Below are 24,195 nucleotides of genomic sequence, written 5' to 3'. Positions count from 1 at the left end.
GTCATATCAGAAATATATAACCAAAACAATGCACGCTGTCCATAGTCTGCTTTTTGAATACTTAAAGAGAAAACTAATTTAACATCAAATAATGCTTTTATTTGTATGTTTGTTTGGTGGGGTTCTATTTGTGCTTTTACATAAATGTTTTATATACTGATCTCTTTAGCATGCCTCAGGAAAGCCATCAGGTATAAAATTCTGAATTCAAACATGCAAATGGAAACATTCAAGTAGTAATTTCTTTTTCCTATAACTTAATACTACAAATTGACTATTAATGCTCATATAAGGATAACAGCAATCCTGCCATATGCAATATAAATGAGTCTCCTTGCAGTTTAGTCCCCGCTATCACTACTGTAAGTGAATACTACAGAGGAAATAGAATTTCCTTTGAGGATGAATTAGGACAGACTTGTGGTCAATAATTAAACACTCTCGATCATATTATGTTTCGCCTGTGACAAAATAATGGAGACACATTTGGCTTTAGTCCCATTTAATCTTTTGCTTCCCCCAGCAGAGCATCTATGCAGCTCCTACCAACACAATCTGTGTGTGTTTTGGTTTTGTTTGTTTTGGGGGGGGGGGGGGGGTTTAAAGAAAAAAAAAGTCTATATGGCAGTTCTGTCTTAGTTAAGTCAGATTCTTCCAAAGATAAATATCACTTTGTGCCAACACAGATCAGCCTTATACCAGGTTCCAAATCAATCACTGGTGAAACCGTTTGTTCCACTGGCACAACAAGAGAAAGCACCAAACTTGGAAATTAAGCTCATTATTTACACTGAGACATCATTTAGAAAAATCGTCATTAAGAGTTTAAAATATAAATAGTGTTTATATTTAAAGGTTTCCAGGAAAAGTCAAAACTTCTGGCAAAAGTAATATTTATTAAAATGATCAATGACAAGACAGCGACAACAATCAGGACCAAACACAGTCAAATTCAATGAAATTGATTTATACGTACAGGAAAATGGGAGTCTTCAAATTCAAGAATGACATGTGTAAACCTTAAGAATTAAAAAAATAAAATAAAATAAAATAGAACAAGCTTTCCTCTAATGTTGACAGAGTGAGTTCACAGTACTGAGATAGTCCGAGCCAACACCTTCGCTGAAAGATCACCTCATCAAAAGCATTTTAAACTACAAAAATCGTACAGTTCTCTAAATTTGGATCAGTGCAGAGGAGAGGAAAAAACAAAAAAAAAAAAAAAAACCCTGATTATACCTGAACAGGTGATGAGGATCAGTTCTGGTCTGCTTCATTTAAGGTCCAGGAGAGAACCACAGTGTAATCATTGAAATATCAGCAGGCCAGAATAACTGAAGTATACATGTACAAAATGATTCGAGACCACAGTGTGTAGATGATCCTTCAAGTCTGAGTCACTGATTAGCGGGATTTGTTGGGGAGAGGAGCTTAAGTCAGCCTTACTCATAAGACTCGTGCAAAAACGTAAATGTGTGCAAAAAGCTTAAATAATATTGACTCACATCCCAAAAATAAAACTAAAGTATTCACAACAGTTCATGTGGCACAAGGCTCATTAAAATAACCATGGAAGCTGCGGGAGCTGAGTGGTCCTCTGCAGAAATCTAAACCAGACTGGTGAAACATAATCCTCCTCCCAGCAGTCAGTCCGCAGCTTAGAAAACAAACAACATCCTGGCACCTGATACCTCACCACAGGCTTCGGGATGCATAACCACGAAGAAAACACGGCATGTGCCTGGGGATGCCCACATGGCAACATCTGTGGATAGCAGAGGTTCAGTGCTTCAGTGTCGTTTTACCCACAGGGACAGGTGCTTTGTAGTCACCAGGCGTGGCTGCGTCACTGCTGCGCTGCAGTGTGATTGGCTGTTGCAAAATTCTGTTGCAGCATCACCAGTGAAGTACGAAGCTGCAAGGAGAACACGTACAAGACCAGATGAACACCAGTGTTAGGCTTTGAGCTAACATAACAGACTGCCTGCCCCCCCAAAAAAAACAAAAAACAGATGTGTTCATATTTCTTCCAACTCTTTAGGTTTATGGAGCCTAAATGTGAATCACTCTAAAAAGCTGTGTAAATCACAAGAGTGCCATGATATTAAAACTGTTCTATATTGTGTAAGTCTGCATTTAATGGAAGGAACAAAGACAACATTTATTTACATTTCTTAATACAGGACAAGATATGTTCAAGAGATCAGGCCATCCTTGTCAGATTCTTTAATTTTATAATGCTCCACATATTTTCGACGTCTGGAGTGAGAGCAGGCAAAGAGCTGCAGTCTCTCTGCTAGAATATCTGCAGAAAGTGGTTTGCTTATCCTGCTCATTTAGCAATATTGGTGCCTTCACAGATGGCCATAATTAATTACTCTTATCTCAACTCCACCACTATATATAGCTATTTAAATGTTTGAAGTTCTCACAAATTAAAAAAAAAAGAAAAAAAAAAAGCATATGTTTAGTAAACATGAATCCAAATGTCAGTCTGCCATTTTTCAGGATTTTGGTGCCGTATTGTTTGCAAAGATACGGGAGAACTGCAGTCAGGCTGAAAGACAACACTAAGAAACAGATAATTCCTTTCTTTCCTTACTCGTGCCAATGCCACGATGCTCTGCACTTTAACACAAGCACATGCTTTGCAATTTAAAACAGACCCCATCACAACAGAAACTCATTGAACTATATAAATGTCAGCTGTTAAATGTGCAGTTCAGTCTTGTCACTCAGGATTTTGAGTAAGTCACTGACAGGAAAAAAGGCCTTCGTAATATGCAAAAATGAGCAAATCAAACCAAAACAGAACAAATCTAAACAAAGGAAAAATATTTACATTTGATTTTGTGATGAACTGGTCTTTTAAACAACCTACCTGTTCTAAGAGGTTAATGGAGTCCTGAAGTACATTTTTGAGTAAGCGCAGCTCCTCTGGAGACCTCAACGCTGCTCCCAGTTTGGATCCATACTCAGCAGCTAAGCTGTTAAATAACAAAAGGAGGAATTCATTCTCATGTGTAAGGTATTTTTGCTACAGAAGAACCAGAAACGGAAACGAAGTGAAGAATGTGAAAGAAGGCCACTGATGTCACTTACATAACACCAAAAATTCACAGAAGCAGACAGTTTGAACACTGAGTCATTAAAACAAGAGCTCTCTTGTGCTGTATGTGGGTTGCTTAAACGGCCAGACAAAACTGGAGGAAGACGAACCCCTTCCTCTCGTCCACCCACACTAAGACTTCTGCTTTCTGAGCGCTTGTGGCAACAGCTATTACAGGTACCATCTATGAACAGTCCTCGGTTATACGCAGGTCACAAAGAAGCAGTGGGAAGTCAACTGACCTGGCCTCGCTCCTCTCCCTCAGGCGATGCTTTGTAGTCAGATACATGCGCTGGGCCACATCCTCCATGGCCCACAGCTTAAAAAACAAGCCTAGATTCAGCATTGTCAGGATCAGCAGACTGTAAAAAAGGCAGAAGGTATTGAGTAATCTGACCAACAGAGCAGGCAGGCGGAAGTGACTAAAACTTTTTTTTTGTAAGTCAAAACAAACAGTTATCTTTCTGTGTGTGTGTGTGGTAACTTACACCACACTCATCCCAGCCACTATCGTTGTGACATTCCATCGATACGGACCTTTCATATCTACAGGGCCTGAAATACAGCAGCAAACATCAACACAACAGTTTTTGACTAGCAGTCCTATGAGGATAATATTGCACTCAGAGCACGTCGCATTTGTCAAGACATTTCCTCTTAATGACAAGCAGTTTTTTGCTTGAGGTATAAAAGTTGCTGTTCTCTGAGCGTGTCAAAAGATTGTACCATAACTCTACTTAAGATGACACAGTTATAACAGGTTTGAGTCTTTCCTATTCAAAGTGTACAGTAAAAAGTGTATTAAATGTCTAAGCCCACATTAAGGATTACTTGAATCCAGTTTAGGCCATTACAATGAAAATATCAACTTTAAGTGTTTAATTCAAAGCCAAGCACAGTTATAATGATCCCACCACCCCATTTTCATAAACTGTAGTTTCATTATTAAAAAGGCGTCAGTACCCATGTTGCCTTCTCTGTGCTGCTCAGCGTCGTGCCTATACTGCTTTTTGGGCTTTGAATGCTCTGCCAGAGTCCGGCTGTAAGTCCGCCTCCTCCTGCGAAGCCCACCCATCTTCCCCGCCTCTCCACCTCCTTGGTTCATCTCTGCTTCCTCCTCCAGCAGTTCTGCTTCTGTGTTGTGTAATCACAGGGCAAAACCAAAAAATATATATAAATAAAAGGAAACAGGTGGGTTAACTCAGCAAAAGCAAAAGTAATCAGCATGAACGGCCTGGCCCGTTTATGGTCATGCCAAAACATCTCAACACTGTATTTTCCCAAATGTTTTTTGGCAGGTATGAGATGTGCGTATGTGTCATTTGTGGTCAGCAGTGGTTTTCTTCTTGGAACGCCGTTCATGTATGCCATTCTGCCCCCAGTCTCCTTATTGTTAAATCATAAACTCTTAACCTTAACTGAAACGAGTGAGGCCTGCTGTTCTTTTACATGATATTACAGGTTCTTGTGTGACTTGGATGAGTTGTCAATTTAAGTCAGTTAAATTGTCTTTTTTTTTTTTTTTTTTAAATAGTTTTTATCATTAACTCTGTTTCCCTGGGTCTTTTTTCTCCGTGTGTTATAAATAAATCTTTTTTGGAACCAGTACTGGTCTTATTTTGTTGTATTTATCCACGACACCTTAAAAGCCGGTCTGCAAAAATATTGTCGGACATAAACCGGTCCGTGGTGCAAAAAAAAAAAGGCCTCCGATTTAAGTTATCTAATTAACTTTGGTAGGCCAGCCCCTCCTGTGAAGGTTCACCACTGGTCCAAGTTTTCTCTATTAGTGGGTAAGGGTGGTCCACTGGAGTCCCAAGGCCTTAGAAATGCCTTTATAATAGTTTCCAGACTGATAGATGTCTGCGACTTTGTTTCTCATCAGTTTCTTTAGATGGTGCGTGTTGGAGCCTTCGTTCATATCAGATCAGGGAAAAGAAAATCACAGGCTGAAGAAAGGAGACAGGCAAGTGCCCTCTTCTCCCTCCACAGCGTGGAGATGAGGCCGTCTACTCACCCAGATGCCGGAAATTCTCTTCTATGCCGCTCCAGGAGTTTTTGGTAATAAAGGACTTCACGAGGCCCCATGGCTGCTTCTTGTACTTTACATCGGTATACACCCTGATAATGTGACAGAGTAACATCCAGTTAAGGAGAATAAAAGTAAAAGTCAGACTCACTGATAACATGGTTAACTACACAAATAATGTGTGATGAAGATATACTTTGCATCAAATTAAACAAAGCCTCTGCATTAGCCTTGCTTGCTCGACCCAGTGCTCAAATCAGGAACCAGTATTTAGACAAACCCGTGAAATACTGGGAGATAATGGCGTGTTCAGAAGAGACCAAATCTGAACTCTTTGGCTGGCACAATACACGCCATGTTTGGAGTTCAAAAGGCACTCCATATCACCCCAAAACTAGCAGTGAAGTTTGGAAGTGGGAACATCATGGTGTGGGGCTGTTTTTCCAGCATGTGGCACTGGCACGCTTCATATAATTAAAAAGGAAGGATGAACAGAAAAATGTGCAAAGACATTCTTGAGTAAGATCTGCTGCCATCTAGCAGGATGAAGACGATGAAATGAGACAGATCCAAACACACTGCCAGGGAAACTAGGTTGGTTTCAGAGAAAGAAAATACAGCTGCTAGAATGGCCCGGCCAATCACCTGACCTGAATTCAATTGAAAGATCTACGGAAACGACTAGGAGGTCAGAGTTCATAGATGAGGCCAACACAACCTCCAGGATTTAAAGACTGTAGAAGAATGAGCCAAAAAAAACAAATAAAAAAAAAAAAAAAACAATCACATTTGAGCACCTGCCAAGGAGTCACAAAATCACATCTTAGCAAGTTGCTAATGTAATGCAGGACTAACACAGAGAGGGACGACCTTTAATGCTCACATCCACAGTTAACCACCAGTTAACACCATTAATGTTCTGGGACGAAACTGGAGAATCCAGAACCCTGTGAGGTGACCATCCTAACCACTGCACTACTCCGTGCCTAAATGTAAAATGGTTATGTGCAGACAACACTGGTTCATCCACTGAGTTAGCCCAGCCCCCCCCCAAGCTTGAAGAAATTATAGGTCTTTGTTAAGTGACTAAAAAAATGCAATCAGGTAGAGTATAAAGTCTGTAGAGATACTGACTCATAATATAAAGACATGAAAGGTGGGTGAAGGTTTTTACATGGCGCAGTATCTAATTAGGATATAACTGTGTGTTTACCACTTAATAAATGTTAAAATTGCTAGTTTTGTACAGTTTAATATGAAGTACACCTAGCTTTGTCTAAGTGTAGTGCCAAATAAACCAGACCCAGAAAAAAAGTTGACACTTTACCTTAGTCGACATTTCCTTTTAGAGTTACTCATGATGTAGTAGCGGGTTTGAGTGTAGAAGTAGTCATGATAGGGAACGTCATGTGTGTACACCTCCGAGTTTATGAGGTAATATTGACCATCCCTGGATTCTTTGTACAGCGTCTGACAGATAATAAAGTACAAATAAGCAGCCAGGCGTAGTTCAAACAACATTAACATATAAATTAATCAATTTGAGCTGGAAAGCGTCATTCATGCTGATGTAAACACACCTGGTACTCCGTAGCAGTGGAGAACTTCCCAATCAGAGGGTTGTTGATGGTTATTGTGTAGTTCAGACTCCGCTTCATGTTACCAGAAGAGTCTTTTTGCCAGGCAGTAGAGGTGATATCTGAGAACACAAAAGGCAACCTTGAATACTGTGCACACAAGAGCTTTTATTTGCTAGATCTGAATGAAAACTTTTCTCTTTTTTTTTTTTTTTAAATAAAAAGCCTTACTGGTTATCTTCCGGGCATCCATAAACCTGCGCATGAAGGTGGAGTCGGTGAAGAGAATTCCAAACATATGTTTTGCACCGATGTGGAAAACCCGGTTCAAATACTGTCGACCGGACACCTGAGACAGACCAACGCGGTCCTCCACTGAGGAGAGAAAAGAGGAAGAAAGATATTAAACCACAAAAAACAAAACCACACCTTTTAAGCATGCACCAGGCCCTGAGCGGCATCTTGTCACCTTCTTCTTCGCTTTCCGAGCCGCTTTCCTCAGACATGCCGTTTTCGTTGGCGTTAAGGTCAAGAGAAAGGGAGGAGCGCTTGGAGACGCGCTCCGGGACGAGGCGGTCCAGTTGGGGAGCCGGACTGCGCCTTTGGGATGGGGTGTTACGAAAGTCCTCCTGCAAGAAGACAAGTTTTTCGTATTTTTGTTTTCCTTTGAGGTCTGTTACCATAATTGGATCTGAGGTGCAATTATGGCTAGTTTTGTCATAATTCTTGCAAAAAAAAGATGGATATACAGTTGCAGTATTAAAAACGTGATTGCTTAAATACCAAGTTGGAAGAGCTCTGTGAGCCAATAGGGGAAGGCATTTCTTCCCCTTGAGGTGTGGAGGTGTCCAAGGGTCCATTTTCCACTTCAGGGATGCGGAGGAAAGGGGGCCGCTCTAGTCTCCCTGGACCGTCATCTCCGCCAGGCCTGGCTGTCAGGCTGCAAGCAAACAAATGGGCGACATCAGATTCTAAACATGTCATGCGGTGCGTGTGGCTGGAGATGGAGGTGTAGGTGCGTTTACCTGGTCTGCATGTTTGATTCTGCTATTATCGGTGAGCTATCCATCTCTTCATAGCTTAAGCCAAGATCAAAACCATAATGCTGCCTAACCGTCTGCCATAACTCGTGGCTGGTCAGAGACTGAAAGAGATGGGAAAAGGCAAGTCAACCATGACGTTTTGCTTGAAATGAATGACACGTGAGGTCTTTACCTAGGAGATAAGCACACAGACACACAAAGGAAGAAAAAAACTCCCAAACTGATCAAGCAAACCTGCTGTATTGTCACCATGGGCGACAAACTGGCTGACCTTATCTCTCTGACCTGCATAGATACTCATCTTACACTTTGGCATTAACCCTTGGCAGACAAAGGTTCAAAAGCTTCCATACAGTGTTAATAAGCGGGACCTTCAGTTTTTAGACACAAAACAGTGTTACACAAACAAGATCTTCACTTCAAAATAGATGAACGAGATTATTGTAGACCCGTTTATTCCACTGGAAATTTACGCGTTTTTGTCGAATGAGAACGAATTATTGTTTCACGTGAAACCCACAAAAACGTTTGAGATCCGTACACGCAGGTTTTACTTACGCGTTAAAGGACAACAATCCCACAGCTGCGAGCGTTTACTGGCTCCCAGGCAGTGATCAGTGACCTGGACGCACAGCGCACCCACATTCAGGAAGTAGACAACTCAAGCGAGTCCAAGACGCGCCGCCCAGATTTGCTCCAGTGAAAAAAGGTAAATAGAAAGCTTTTTGTACCTCCCGTTCTCTTATTCGTGAAACAGCCACAGGAAGCTTCTTTATTTTTGTTAGAGTAAACCCTCTGACAGTTTCAACGTCAACACCAGCGAAGCGTCAAGTGCGACTGGAGGCCAGTCGTCAATGCAAATCAGCCGTCCTGGCCACACCTGCAGAGGTCAATGAACTTTTATATTCAGGTGTTTGCGCTGCAGATCCCAGGAGACCCACACCCACGAGAAGAGGCTGCCATAGTGCCAAGGCAGAGGCTAAAGACCGATGACGGGAGAGTCCAAAGTTCAGCGATTAACAAATTAATCAGTGCCGATACCAAAGAGCCTTGAATGGTTCTCATCTTAAACCCTATGATAACCATGCTGGTTATTTTAGTCTCAATACCCAAAACAAAGCTACTGCCTTAACCTGAGTGGAATTTTCCGCATTCATCTCACATTTGAATTAATTTGATCACTTTCAGGAAAAGGAAAAAAAAATAGATATGACGACAATAGTTTCAATTAAAACAAACAAACAAAAAAACGTTATGACTTTGCATGTCCAGGTTTAACACAAGTGAGATATCGTTCATTTTACTATGAAAAAAAAAAAAAAATCCGGACAATACAAATAAAACTGTTCTTGTTTATTCTTATTTGTTTACCTTTACTACACAGGAACACAGGAAGTGGGTAAAAGGTGAAAGCTGACTTCCAGTGGGTTTATTTTAAAAGTACATCCCTCATTTACATGCAGGTTAACACATGTAAATAAAATAAAACCCTTGTGTCTGCTAGACTCGTGAACAAACACCGGTGCTGTGTGCAGATGGTTAACCCTACAGTACTTGGACGCGGTTGATTGGAGCATTGTCCTGCATGAAAATCATGTTTTTCTTGAAGGATGCAGACTTCTTCCTGTACCACTGCTTGAAGAAGGTGTCTTCGAGAAACTGGCAGTAGGACTGGGAGTTGAGCTTGACTCCATCCTCAACCCGAAAAGGCCCCACAAGCTCATCTTTAATGATACCAGCCCAAACCAGTACTCCACCTCCACTTGCTGGCGTCTGAGTCAGACTGGAGCTATCTGCCCTTTACCAATCCAGCCACGGGCCCATCCATCTGGCCCATCAAGACTCACTCTCATTTCATCAGTCCATAAAACCTTAGAAAAATCAGTCTTGAGATATTTTTTGGCCCAGTCTTGACGTTTCAGCTTGTGTGTCTTGTTCAGTGGTGGTCGTCTTTCAGCCTTTCTTGCACTGAACATAAGTTCCCTGCAATTTCTGAAGAATATTACAGTAAATCTGGCTGAAACTTGGCCCAGACGTACAGCAGGTTTCCGGAGGAGGGATGTGTTGAAAGTTGGACCTCAACTACTCAGGATGATTTTAATGAATTTCTGAAATTTCCATAATTGTAGTGTATTGGCCGACTGCATTGGATACAAGTACCCATTAATTTCTGAGGAATTCTACAGTAAATCTGGATGAAACTTGGCACACAGGTACAGTAGGTGTCCCAGAGGGGGGATGTGTTGAAAGTTGTACATCAACTACTCAGGAAGATTTTTCATGATTTTTTGAAAATTGACATAATTAATTGTATTGGCTGACTGCATTGGATACAAGTACCCTTTATTTCTGAGGAATTCTACAGTACATCTGGATGAACTTGGCACACAGGTACAGTAGGTGTCCCAGAGGGGGGATGTGTTGAAAGTTGTACATCAACTACTCAGGAAGATTTTCATGAATTTTTGAAAATTGACATAATTAAATTGTATTGGCTGACTGCATTGGATACAAGTACCCTTTAATTTCTGAGGAATTCTACAGTAAATCTGGATGAAACTTGGCACACAGGTACAGTAGGTGTCCCAGAGGGGGATGTGTTGAAAGTTGGACATCAACTACTCAGGATGATTTTTCATGAATTTTTGAAAATTGACACAATTGTAGTGTATTGGCTGTAATAGATTGAATAAATGTTTCCATTAATTTCTGAGGAATTCTACAGTAAATCTGGATGAAACTTGGCACACAGGTACAGTAGGTGTCCCAGAGGGGGATGTGTTGAAAGTTGGACATCAACTACTCAGGATGATTTTTCATGAATTTTTGAAAATTGACACAATTGTAGTGTATTGGCTGTAATAGATTGAATAAATGTTCCTTAATTTCTGAGGAATTCTACAGTAAATTTGGATGAAACTTGGCACACAGGTACAGTAGGTGTCCCAGAGGGGAGATGTGTTGAAAGTTGTACATCAACTACTCAGGATGATTTTTAATGAATTTTTGAAAATTGACATAATTAAATATTGGCTGACTGCATTGGATACAAGTACCTTTTAATTTCTGAGGAATTCTACAGTAAATCTGGATGAAACTTGGCACACAGGTACAGTAGGTGTCCCAGAGGGGGGATGTGTTGAAAGTTGTACATCAACTACTCAGGAAGATTTTTCATGAATTTTTGAAAATTGACATAATTAAATTGTATTGGCTGCTGCATTGGATACAAGTACCCTTTAATTTCTGAGGAATTCTACAGTAAATCTGGATGAAACTTGGCACACAGGTACAGTAGGTGTCCCAGAGGGGAGATGTGTTGAAAGTTGTACATCAACTACTCAGGATGATTTTTAATGAATTTTTGAAAATTGACACAATTGTAGTGTATTGGCTGTAATAGATTGAATAAATGTTTCCATTAATTTCTGAGGAATTCTACAGTAAATTTGGATGAAACTTGGCACACAGGTACAGTAGGTGTCCCAGAGGGAGATGTGTTGAAAGTTGTACATCAACTACTCAGGATGATTTTTAATGAATTTTTGAAAATTGACATAATTCTATTGTATTGACTGTATTGAATTGAATAAAGTACCCATTAATTTCTGAGGAATTCTACAGTAAATCTGGATGAAACTTGGCACACAGGTACAGTAGGTGTCCCAGAGGGGGGATGTGTTGAAAGTTGGACATCAACTACTCAGGATCATTTTTAATGAATTTCTGAAAATTGACATAATTCTATTGTATTGACTGTATTGAATTGAATATAAGTTTCCTTTAATTTCTGAGGAATTCTACAGTAAATTTGGATGAAACTTGGCACACAGGTACAGTAGGTGTCCCAGAGGGGGGATGTGTTGAAAGTTGGACATCAACTACTCAGGATGTTTTTAATGAATTTCTGAAAATTGACATAATTCTATTGTATTGACTGTATTGAATTGAATATAAGTTTCCTTTAATTTCTGAGGAATTCTACAGTAAATTTGGATGAAACTTGGCACACAGGTACAGTAGGTGTCCCAGAGGGGGATGTGTTGAAAGTTGGACATCAACTACCCAGGATGATTTTTAATGAATTTTGAAAATTGACATAATTCTACTGTATTGGCCAACTGCATTGGATACAAGTACCCTTTAATTTCTGAGGAATTCTACAGTAAATATGGATGAAACTTGGCACACAGGTACAGTAGGTGTCCCAGAGGGGGATGTGTTGAAAGTTGTACATCAACTACTCAGGAAGATTTTTCATGAATTTTTGAAAATTGACATAATTAAATTGTATTGGCTGACTGCATTGGATACAAGTACCCTTTATTTCTGAGGAATTCTACAGTAAATCTGGATGAAACTTGGCACACAGGTACAGTAGGTGTCCCAGAGGGGGGATGTGTTGAAAGTTGTACATCAACTACTCAGGATGATTTTTTCATGAATTTTTGAAAATTGACACAATTGTAGTGTATTGGCTGTAATAGATTGAATAAATGTTTCCATTATTTCTGAGGAATTCTACAGTAAATCTGGATGAAAATTGGCACACAGGTACAGTAGGTGTCCCAGAGGAGGGATGTGTTGAAAGTTGGACATCAACTACTCAGGATGATTTTTAATGAATTTTTGAAAATTGACATAATTCTACTGTATTGGCCGACTGCATTGGATACAAGTACCCATTAATTTCTGAGGAATTCTACAGTAAATCGGGCTGAAACCTGGCACACAGGTACAGTAGGTGTCCCAGAGGGGGGATGTGTTGAAAGTTGTACATCAACTATCAGGATGATTTTTAATGAATTTTGGAAAATTGACATAATCTATTGTATTGACTGTATTGAATTGAATATAAGTTTCCTTTAATTTCTGAGGAATTCTACAGTAAATCTGGATGAAAATTGGCACACAGGTACAGTAGGTGTCCCAGAGGGGGGATGTGTTGAAAGTTGTACTACTCAGGATCAGAATCAAGATCAGAATCAGAATACTTTATTGATCCCTGGGGGAAATTATTTTTTGTTACAGTGCTCCATTTTAAACCACATTAAGACAAGACAGACAATACGCTAACTAAGAATAGTACAATATATACATATATATACATACATACATACATAAGTCACTTATAAATAAATATTTGGAAAAGAACATGTGTAGTTGTAGCAGCAAACAGTGTGTTAAGTGGATGCATTGTACAGGGAGATGGCCACAGGCAGGAATGATTTCCTGTGTCGTTCAGTGGTGCTTTTCGGTAATCTCAGTCTCTCACTGAACGAGCTCCTGTGACTGACCACATGTCATGGAGTGGGTGGGAGGTGTTATCCAACATTGTCTTTATCTTGGACAGCATCCGCCTCTCCGACACCACCTTGAGGGAGTCCAGCTCCATCCCCATGATTTTTAATGAATTTCTGAAAATTGATGCAATTGTAGTGCATTGGCTGTATTAGATTGAATAAATGTTTCCATTAATTTCTGAGGAATTCTACAGTAAATCTGGATGAAACTTGGCACACAGGTACAGTAGGTGTCCAGAGGGGGGATGTGTTGAAAGTTGTACATCAACTACTCAGGATGATTTTTAATGAATTTTGGAAAATGACATAATTCTATTGTATTGACTGTATTGAATTGAAATATAAGTTTCCTTTAATTTCTGAGGAATTCTACAGTAAATCTGGATGAAACTTGGCACACAGGTACAGTAGGTGTCCCAGAGGGGGGATGTGTTGAAAGTTGTACATCAACTACTCAGGATGATTTTTAATGAATTTCTGACATTTCCATAATTGTATTGACTGTATCGGGCCGTTACATTGTAATTTGTGCGCGCGCATGCGCGCGCGACTGTTCGCGCGCGTGCACGTGTGCGCGGGTATAGGCTTTCAATCGGCACATAAAGCGAAAAGGCGCTACCGTAAAGACTGGTGTAAAAGCGCAAGGAAATTTATGCGGCGGATAGGAGGCGGCTGGCTTGACCGCGGCCACAAATGACGGCTCACTTTACCGCAGTACGACTCAAACTTCCTGCCGGTATGCAGACTCATCACCATCTTGAATGAGGCCAATGACAGTGGTGTCATCTGCAAACTTTAGGAGTTTGACAGCAGAGTTATTGGAGGTGCAGTCGTTAGTGTAGAGGGAGAACAGTAGTGGTGAGAGGACACATCCTTGAGGGCACCAATACTGAGGGACCGGGTTTCAGAGGTGATCTCCCCCAGCCTCACTTGTTGCTTTCTGTCTGTCAGGAAGCTGGTGATCCACTGACAGGTAGCTGGTGACACGCTGAGCTGGGAGAGTTTGGAGGAAAGAAGTTCAGGCACAATGGTGTTAAAAGCCGAACTAAAGTCCACAAACAGGACCCTGGCATAAGTTCCCGGGCGGTCAAGGTGTTGCAGGATGTAATGCAGCCCCGTGTTCACTGCATCATCCACTGACCTGTTTGCCCGGTAGGCAAACTGCAGAGGGTCCAGCTGGTGGCCTGTAATGTCTTTCAGATGGGCTAACACCAGTCGTTCGAAGGATTTCATGACCACAGACGTCAAGGCGACAGGTCTGTAGTCATCCAGTCCTGTGATGGTGGGTTTCTTGGGAACAGGGATGATGGTGGAGCGTTTGAAGAAGGAGGGAACTTCACACAGCTCCAGGGATCTGTTGAAGATGCGAGTAAAGATGGGAGCCAGCTGTTCAGCACAGGTTTTGAGGCAGGAGGGAGAGACGCCGTCTGGTCCGGGGGCTTTCCTGGGCTTCTGTTTCTGGAATAGTCGGCTCACATCCTGAGTGTGTATTCTTAGTTTCAGGGAGGAGGAAAGGGGGGTGAGAGGTGTGGTGGAGTTCGTTGAGTCTGGGTTGGAGAGGGTGGTGGTGGTCGTTGAGTCTGGATTGGGGAGGGTGGGGGTGGTCGTTGAGTCTTGATTGGGGAGGGGCAGAGTGAAGGGGGGAGAGGTGGAAGGTGTGTTGGGGATCAATGTCTGAAGCAATGTCCCTGGGGAGGGGAGGGTGGGGCATGGGAGTCTGTCCGTCTCAAACCTGCAATAGAAAGTGTTTAACTCGTTGGCCAGGTCTTTGTTTGCTTCAATAGTGGGTGGGGGGCGTCTGTAGCTGGTGATTTCCTGCAGGCCCCTCCACACTGACGCAGGGTCGTTGGCTGAGAGCCGTTCTTCCAGCTTCTGGGAGTAGATCCTTTTAGCTGCTTTGATCTCCTTGGTCAGTGTGTTCCTGGCTTGCTTGTACAGGACCCTGTCACCACTTCTGTAGGCGTCCTCCTTGGCCTTGCGAAGATGTTGGAGTTTAGGAGTGAACCATGGTTTATTGTTGTTGTATGTGCAAAAGGTCTTTGCTGGCACACACACGTCTTCACAGAAACTGATGTATGATGTCACAGTGTCCGTGAGCTCATCTAGGTTCTCAGATGCAGCTTCAAAAACAGTCCAATCAGTGGAGTCAAAACAGTCCTGCAGTTCCTGCTTTGCTGCATTAGTCCACTTCTTCACAGTTTTGACTACAGGCTTGGCACGTTTGAGTTTTTGCCTATAAACTGGAATAAGATGGACCATGCAGTGATCAGAATGTCCCAAAGCTGCCCGGGGCACAGAGCGATAGGCATCTTTTAGAGTGGTGTAGCAGTGATCCAGTATGATGTTGTCCCTGGTGGGGCAGTCTATATGCTGTCTGTATTTAGGGAGTTCGTAGTTTAGGTTTGCTCTGTTAAAATCCCCAAGAATAATTGTAAAGGAATCCGGGAATTTCCTCTCCAGGGTAGTAATCTGGTCAGCCAGCTCGCACAGTGCGTTGTTCGCGTTGGCCTGTGGAGGGATGTAAACTCCGACCAGCATGAAGGAAGAAAACTCCCGCGGTGAATAAAAAGGTTTACAGTTGATGAGAAAACTTTCCAAGTGTGGGCTGCAGTGTTTCTGTAACACTGTGACATCAGTACACCAACCTTCATAAATGTAGAAGCAGACTCCACCACCCTTTGTTTTCCCTGAGAGCTCTGTTTCGCGGTCCGCCCGGTGAAGTTGGAAGCCCAGCAGATTTAAGACAGCGTCTGGGACTCGCTCACTGAGCCAGGTTTCAGTGAAGCACAGGGCAGCAGAGCGTGCAAAGTCCTTGTTAGTCCGGTTTAAGAGCAGTAATTCGTCGACTTTGTTTGGAAGAGAGCGGAGATTCGCGAGGTGAATGGAGGGGAGTGCCGTGCGGAATCCTCGCCGACATTCAAAAACAAAACAACAACAAATCAGCGACCAATATAGCCACCTTTCTTTGCAAGGACACTCAAAAGCCTGCCATCCATGGATTCTGTCAGTGTTTTGATCTGTTCACCATCAACATTGCGTGCAGCAGCAACCACAGCCTCCCAGACACTGTTTAGAGAGGTGTACTGTTTTCCCTCCTTGTAAATCTCACATTTGATGATGGACCACAGGTTCTCAATGGGGTTCAGATCAGGTGAACAAGGAGGCCATGTCATTAGTTTTTCTTCTTTTATACCCTTTCTTGCCAGCCACGCTGTGGAGTACTTGGACGCGTGTGATGGAGCATTGTCCTGCATGAAAATCATGTTTTTCTTGAAGGATGCAGACTTCTTCCTGTACCACTGCTTGAAGAAGGTGTCTTCGAGAAACTGGCAGTAGGACTGGGAGTTGAGCTTGACTCCATCCTCAACCCGAAAAGGCCCCACAAGCTCATCTTTAATGATACCAGCCCAAACCAGTACTCCACCTCCACCTTGCTGGCGTCTGAGTCAGACTGGAGCTATCTGCCCTTTACCAATCCAGCCACGGGCCCATCCATCTGGCCCATCAAGACTCACTCTCATTTCATCAGTCCATAAAACCTTAGAAAAATCAGTCTTGAGATATTTCTTGGCCCAGTCTTGACGTTTCAGCTTGTGTGTCTTGTTCAGTGGTGGTCGTCTTTCAGCCTTTCTTGCACTGAACACAAGTTCCCTGCAATTTCTGAAGAATATTACAGTAAATCTGGCTGAAACTTGGCCCAGACGTACAGCAGGTTTCCCGGAGGAGGGATGTGTTGAAAGTTGGACCTCAACTACTCAGGATGATTTTTAATGAATTTCTGAAATTTCCATAATTGTAGTGTATTGGCCGACTGCATTGGATACAAGTACCCTTTAATTTCTGAGGAATTCTACAGTAAATCTGGATGAAACTTGGCACACAGGTACAGTAGGTGTCCCAGAGGGGGGATGTGTTGAAAGTTGTACATCAACTACTCAGGAAGATTTTTCATGAATTTTTGAAAATTGACATAATTAAATTGTATTGGCTGACTGCATTGGATACAAGTACCCTTTAATTTCTGAGGAATTCTACAGTACATCTGGATGAAACTTGGCACACAGGTACAGTAGGTGTCCCAGAGGGGGGATGTGTTGAAAGTTGTACATCAACTACTCAGGAAGATTTTTCATGAATTTTTGAAAATTGACATAATTAAATTGTATTGGCTGACTGCATTGGATACAAGTACCCTTTAATTTCTGAGGAATTCTACAGTAAATCTGGATGAAACTTGGCACACAGGTACAGTAGGTGTCCCAGAGGGGGGATGTGTTGAAAGTTGGACATCAACTACTCAGGATGATTTTTCATGAATTTTTGAAAATTGACACAATTGTAGTGTATTGGCTGTAATAGATTGAATAAATGTTTCCATTAATTTCTGAGGAATTCTACAGTAAATCTGGATGAAAATTGGCACACAGGTACAGTAGGTGTCCCAGAGGGGGGATGTGTTGAAAGTTGGACATCAACTACTCAGGATGATTTTTCATGAATTTTTGAAAATTGACACAATTGTAGTGTATTGGCTGTAATAGATTGAATAAATGTTTCCATTAATTTCTGAGGAATTCTACAGTAAATTTGGATGAAACTTGGCACACAGGTACAGTAGGTGTCCCAGAGGGGAGATGTGTTGAAAGTTGTACATCAACTACTCAGGATGATTTTTAATGAATTTTTGAAAATTGACATAATTAAATTGTATTGGCTGACTGCATTGGATACAAGTACCCTTTAATTTCTGAGGAATTCTACAGTAAATCTGGATGAAACTTGGCACACAGGTACAGTAGGTGTCCCAGAGGGGGGATGTGTTGAAAGTTGTACATCAACTACTCAGGATGATTTTTCATGAATTTTTGAAAATTGACATAATTAAATTGTATTGGCTGACTGCATTGGATACAAGTACCCTTTAATTTCTGAGGAATTCTACAGTAAATCTGGATGAAACTTGGCACACAGGTACAGTAGGTGTCCCAGAGGGGGGATGTGTTGAAAGTTGTACATCAACTACTCAGGATGATTTTTAATGAATTTTTGAAAATTGACACAATTGTAGTGTATTGGCTGTATTAGATTGAATAAATGTTTCCATTAATTTCTGAGGAATTCTACAGTAAATTTGGATGAAACTTGGCACACAGGTACAGTAGGTGTCCCAGAGGGGGGATGTGTTGAAAGTTGTACATCAACTACTCAGGATGATTTTTAATGAATTTTTGAAAATTGACATAATTCTATTGTATTGACTGTATTGAATTGAATAAAGTACCCTTTAATTTCTGAGGAATTCTACAGTAAATCTGGATGAAACTTGGCACACAGGTACAGTAGGTGTCCCAGAGGGGGGATGTGTTGAAAGTTGGACATCAACTACTCAGGATCATTTTTAATGAATTTCTGAAAATTGACATAATTCTATTGTATTGACTGTACTGAATTGAATATAAGTTTCCTTTAATTTCTGAGGAATTCTACAGTAAATTTGGATGAAACTTGGCACACAGGTACAGTAGGTGTCCCAGAGGGGGGATGTGTTGAAAGTTGGACATCAACTACTCAGGATGATTTTTAATGAATTTCTGAAAATTGACATAATTCTATTGTATTGACTGTATTGAATTGAATATAAGTTTCCTTTAATTTCTGAGGAATTCTACAGTAAATTTGGATGAAACGTGGCACACAGGTACAGTAGGTGTCCCAGAGGGGGGATGTGTTGAAAGTTGGACATCAACTACCCAGGATGATTTTTCATGAATTTTTGAAAATTGACACAATTCTACTGTATTGGCCAACTGCATTGGATACAAGTACCCTTTAATTTCTGAGGAATTCTACAGTAAATATGGATGAAACTTGGCACACAGGTACAGTAGGTGTCCCAGAGGGGGGATGTGTTGAAAGTTGTACATCAACTACTCAGGAAGATTTTTCATGAATTTTTGAAAATTGACATAATTAAATTGTATTGGCTGACTGCATTGGATACAAGTACCCTTTAATTTCTGAGGAATTCTACAGTAAATCTGGATGAAACTTGGCACACAGGTACAGTAGGTGTCCCAGAGGGGGGATGTGTTGAAAGTTGTACATCAACTACTCAGGATGATTTTTAATGAATTTTTGAAAATTGACACAATTGTAGTGTATTGGCTGTATTAGATTGAATAAATGTTTCCATTAATTTCTGAGGAATTCTACAGTAAATCTGGATGAAAATTGGCACACAGGTACAGTAGGTGTCCCAGAGGAGGGATGTGTTGAAAGTTGTACATCAACTACTCAGGATGATTTTTAATGAATTTTTGAAAATTGACATAATTCTACTGTATTGGCCGACTGCATTGGATACAAGTACCCTTTAATTTCTGAGGAATTCTACAGTAAATCGGGCTGAAACCTGGCACACAGGTACAGTAGGTGTCCCAGAGGGGGGATGTGTTGAAAGTTGTACATCAACTACTCAGGATGATTTTTAATGAATTTTGGAAAATTGACATAATTCTATTGTATTGACTGTATTGAATTGAATATAAGTTTCCTTTAATTTCTGAGGAATTCTACAGTAAATCTGGATGAAAATTGGCACACAGGTACAGTAGGTGTCCCAGAGGGGGGATGTGTTGAAAGTTGTACTACTCAGGATCAGAATCAGAATCAGAATCAGAATACTTTATTGATCCCTGGGGGAAATTATTTTTTGTTACAGTGCTCCATTTTAAACCAACATTAAGACAAGACAGACAATACGCTAACTAAGAATAGTACAATATATACATATATATACATACATACATACATAAGTCACTTATAAATAAATATTTGGAAAAGAAACATGTGTAGTTGTAGCAGCAAACAGTGTGTTAAGTGGATGCGTTGTACAGGGAGATGGCCACAGGCAGGAATGATTTCCTGTGTCGTTCAGTGGTGCTTTTCGGTAATCTCAGTCTCTCACTGAACGAGCTCCTGTGACTGACCAACATGTCATGGAGTGGGTGGGAGGTGTTATCCAACATTGTCTTTATCTTGGACAGCATCCGCCTCTCCGACACCACCTTGAGGGAGTCCAGCTCCATCCCCATGATTTTTAATGAATTTCTGAAAATTGATGCAATTGTAGTGCATTGGCTGTATTAGATTGAATAAATGTTTCCATTAATTTCTGAGGAATTCTACAGTAAATCTGGATGAAACTTGGCACACAGGTACAGTAGGTGTCCCAGAGGGGGGATGTGTTGAAAGTTGTACATCAACTACTCAGGATGATTTTTAATGAATTTTGGAAAATTGACATAATTCTATTGTATTGACTGTATTGAATTGAATATAAGTTTCCTTTAATTTCTGAGGAATTCTACAGTAAATCTGGATGAAAATTGGCACACAGGTACAGTAGGTGTCCCAGAGGAGGGATGTGTTGAAAGTTGTACATCAACTACTCAGGATGATTTTTAATGAATTTCTGACATTTCCATAATTGTATTGACTGTATCGGGCCGTTACATTGTAATTTGTGCGCGCGCATGCGCGCGCGACTGTTCGCGCGCGTGCACGTGTGCGCGGGTATAGGCTTTCAATCGGCACATAAAGCGAAAAGGCGCTACCGTAAAGACTGGTGTAAAAGCGCAAGGAAATTTATGCGGCGGATAGGAGGCGGCTGGCTTGACCGCGGCTCACAAATGACGGCTCACTTTACCGCAGTACGAGAAGAGGCTGCCATAGTGCCAAGGCAGAGGCTAAAGACCGATGACGGGAGAGTCCAAAGTTCAGCGATTAACAAATTAATCAGTGCCGATACCAAAGAGCCTTGAATGGTTCTAATCTTAAACCCTATGATAACCATGCTGGTTATTTTAGTCTCAATACCCAAAACAAAGCTACTGCCTTAACCTGAGTGGAATTTTCCGCATTCATCTCACATTTGAATTAATTTGATCACTTTCAGGAAAAGGAAAAAAAAATAGATATGACGACAATAGTTTCAATTAAAACAAACAAACAAAAAAACGTTATGACTTTGCATGTCCAGGTTTAACACAAGTGAGATATCGTTCATTTTACTATGAAAAAAAAAAAAAAATCCGGACAATACAAATAAAACTGTTCTTGTTTATTCTTATTTGTTTACCTTTACTACACAGGAACACAGGAAGTGGGTAAAAGGTGAAAGCTGACTTCCAGTGGGTTTATTTTAAAAGTACATCCCTCATTTACATGCAGGTTAACACATGTAAATAAAATAAAACCCTTGTGTCTGCTAGACTCGTGAACAAACACCGGTGCTGTGTGCAGATGGTTAACCCTACACGCAATAACTAAACAAGACTGATTACCTCAAAGGAAGACCGTTTGTGGCTGGGGTAGTGGAGCATGATATGTACTCTGAACTGATTAGATAAATGCTCCATAAAGTCACAGGACCACTGGTGTTTTTGGAGGAGTTGCGCACAGCAGTGCTTTTGGAAATGACTATAAATCATGAACTAGTGTTGGACATAGACATGAGTACTGTACCGATTGGGACAATGCGCTGTTGCAGGTAACAACAGGTGGGTGAAGCAGGGCCTTACCTTACCCAGCAGCGTGTTTTCCCACATGCGAGAAAATTCCCGGTAGCTTTTCTCTCTTGCTGAGAAGGAAGTGAAGAAGAACTGCGAGCGAAAATACAAAGAGAGAAACCGAATATAAGCAAATGTGTGTTTTTCATATGTTAAACCAGCTCTGAATGATTGCAGTTTGGTACCTTGTCTGTACTCGTGCAGATCTGGATGGCGTTGGGAATGAATCGAGCAGTTTTCTCTCTCGTCATATTTGTGATGTTTTTAAGTGTCAGAGTGATCTATTTGAAAATAATAATAATAATAGTGAAAGGTTAATGTGAATGCTTGAAGAACAAACATCAGTGTCATCTGTTCACCAATGCAAATATCTAATCAGCAAATCACATAGCAGCAACAGTAGATTTAAGCATATCTACTGAAATTCCAGTCAGGTGAGTGGGGGAGAAAGGTGATACAAATGACTTTGGTTGTTTATTCCAGATGGACTGGTCACAGTGTCAGAAACTGCTTATCTGCTGGGATTTTCTCCACATATCTATCATCAGTGAGTTTAACCTCTTGGGTACAGTGATACTGAGAGGTCAAACACACTGCAACTTAAGAAAACGCCAGCAAATAGTTTACACCCTCGTCCTGCTGCTCTCCATCCTTCTCTTCAGTGTTATTACCTTTGTTCCACGAAACACATTGCTGTAGAAACAGACCCAGTTCACTGAGAGGTAAATGCGTCCCTGTAGAAGTATATCCCGCTGGAGGGCACACGGATAATCTGAGGAAAAACACAGAAGAGCGCTGAAGCAGACACGCCATGCATATAAATAAATGTCTCTGACCTGTGTTTGCCGTTTTTAGGTTTCAACTGCATTTGGAATAAAGATGAGCATTTTCACAGAGAAACCTTTTTGTGAGCAGATCCTTTTTATCATTTAAAATATTGAACTTATACAAACAAACTGGTGCTGAAATGCAGTGCTCATTAAATTGTTACAACTGTGGGTTTCTGGCTGTTGCTAAAAGCTCGAGAAATGATCATTGTTTATGTGACTGGAGGTTCCTTAGCAGCTCTAACATAATAAATGATGTGCACTGTTTACAGAAATTTAATGATGCAAAGACGCCCATAGAGAATTGAATGTCATGACACAAATAAAATAAATATTATGATGCATTTGGATATAAAGAATGGAACTGATGTACACAATGAAAGACCCAACAATGGTAGCCTTTTCAACTCACCCACTAGGAGTCTCTCTGTTTCAGGCAGCTCTTTGAACAGCTTCTTAAACTCCTCGAGCCTCTGTTTGTAGGTTGGCACAGGAGGCTGAGGTGCCGCGAGGCACTGTGTCTGAACGTCAGAGCTCTGACAGAGGAACAGTTCACATCAATGACACGAGGACTTTAATGCAGAGCAAGAATTTGCGAAAGAAACAACAAAACGATGAGATCTGTAAAACCGAGATTAACATGTGTAGACAGGCATGATAAAATAAAGAACATCTCCAGATGATGAGCAGATTTATGAGCCTCAGGGAGGAAACAGCAATCACACCTTTGTGCTGGGAGGAAACATGGCCTCCCACAAGGGGGCAGTGAAAGATTTTCCATTTCACAGTTTATGGCACTGATGAGAGCAGCAGCAGCTTTATGTTAGTTGTATTTTTTCCTTACATCTTCATCTGAGCTCCACCTCAGGTCCGGCAGTGAGGTATCATCTGTGATGTCATCACTGCCCACTCCTGACCGGTTGGATACCTGGTCCATCTGCTCTGCTGCGCTGCTTAGAAGCAAAAGTGCATTGATATATGTGGGTTTATACATTTGGCTATGCTGTAATATGCTATGTTTAAACCATTCGTGCTTTAGCGTTATCGCTTTAAACTTTGATTAGCGGGTGTCAGGACGAGGCGGAAAGCTCTTTTTGGAGGGTTGAACTCTAATAACCTGCAAAATGTCAACAAACATCAGGTCCGCTGGGGAGGTCATTATCGCTTCAACGGAACTGGTTTGACTAGAGAGCTTAGTGAGGATGTGCAGGCATGCCACTGAACAGAAACCTGCACGATCTCGTGGTAAACTGGAAAGCTTACCACGAGCTTACCTTCGGTAAAAGGGCAGGTTTTGTGGCCACAAGTTAAAAGTTGACAGCAGAAAAAAAGTCAGGACTTTAAAGCAGCCTCCCCCTTTTCCCGTTCGCCGAGATAGAGATGAGAGATGGGAGCTATCAGCTGATGTGCAGCCAAGTCAAACAGCTCAAGTTGATAAAAGACTATCAAAGATCAGATACTCTGTTATCAAGCTTATGTTTACATCTCCACGTGCTCTCTAATGAGCGCACTTACCTGTCACGTAGTGGACCCAGGATTTCTGCTATGCGTGACCGAGGTTAAAATAAATAAATAAATAAAAACGCAGCCGTTTGTCCCACACAACTCCGAGGCTCTCCCGAGTTTAAAGTGCTCTTGGCACGCCTTCCTGCAGGTGCATCTTATCCGGCCCAGGGAGCATTCCTTAAGGGAGTTGTCATCTCATTGGTGGTGACGCTCATTGGGCTTCACTCAATT

The 24,195-nt window shown here is 41.3% G+C and overlaps 1 protein-coding gene across 2 annotated transcripts; it reads right to left on the bottom strand.

Moving 5' to 3' along the window:
- Nucleotides 1-876: 876 nt before the first annotated feature.
- On the bottom strand, nt 877-24,159 carry gramd1c (GRAM domain containing 1c). Of its 2 annotated transcripts, none has more exons than XM_026180182.1 (18): nt 23,974-24,159; nt 23,303-23,411; nt 22,871-22,994; nt 22,303-22,403; nt 21,817-21,912; nt 21,644-21,724; nt 7,741-7,859; nt 7,499-7,655; nt 7,185-7,344; nt 6,947-7,090; nt 6,719-6,837; nt 6,466-6,608; nt 5,127-5,230; nt 4,073-4,243; nt 3,598-3,664; nt 3,352-3,471; nt 2,882-2,987; nt 877-1,915 (listed from the first exon to the last, which is right to left on the bottom strand). In XM_026180182.1, the coding sequence occupies exons 2-18, from the start codon at nt 23,393-23,395 to the stop codon at nt 1,847-1,849; spliced, it is 1,974 nt and encodes a 657-aa protein (XP_026035967.1). In that variant the 5' UTR covers nt 23,396-23,411; nt 23,974-24,159; the 3' UTR covers nt 877-1,846. The 2 variants fall into 2 exon arrangements, with proteins under 2 accessions (XP_026035967.1, XP_026035966.1); XM_026180181.1 differs by having other exon boundaries at nt 23,303-23,408.
- Nucleotides 24,160-24,195: the final 36 nt, after the last annotated feature.

The sequence above is a fragment of the Astatotilapia calliptera genome, chromosome 9 (genome assembly GCF_900246225.1).
Source record: "Astatotilapia calliptera chromosome 9, fAstCal1.2, whole genome shotgun sequence".
NCBI classification, from domain to species: Eukaryota; Metazoa; Chordata; class Actinopteri; order Cichliformes; family Cichlidae; genus Astatotilapia; species Astatotilapia calliptera.
Note: the sequence above shows the minus strand (reverse complement) of the source record. Positions and strands in the feature narration are given on the sequence as shown.

What these genes read in the sequence shown, in the direction of transcription:
- gramd1c (XM_026180182.1), bottom strand. Translation starts at nt 23,395, where the DNA reads ATGGACCAGGTATCCAACCGGTCAGGAGTGGGCAGTGATGACATCACA. An exon ending in AAAACACGCTGCTGGGTAAG is followed by an intron (nt 7,860 to 21,643) that starts GTAAGGCCCTGC and finishes CATCTCTTTCAG; the next exon opens with TCTCTGACCAGCCACGAGTT. An exon ending in GTGGCTGGGATGAGTGTGGT is followed by an intron (nt 3,472 to 3,597) that starts GTAAGTTACCAC and finishes CCTTTTTTACAG; the next exon opens with TCTGCTGATCCTGACAATGC.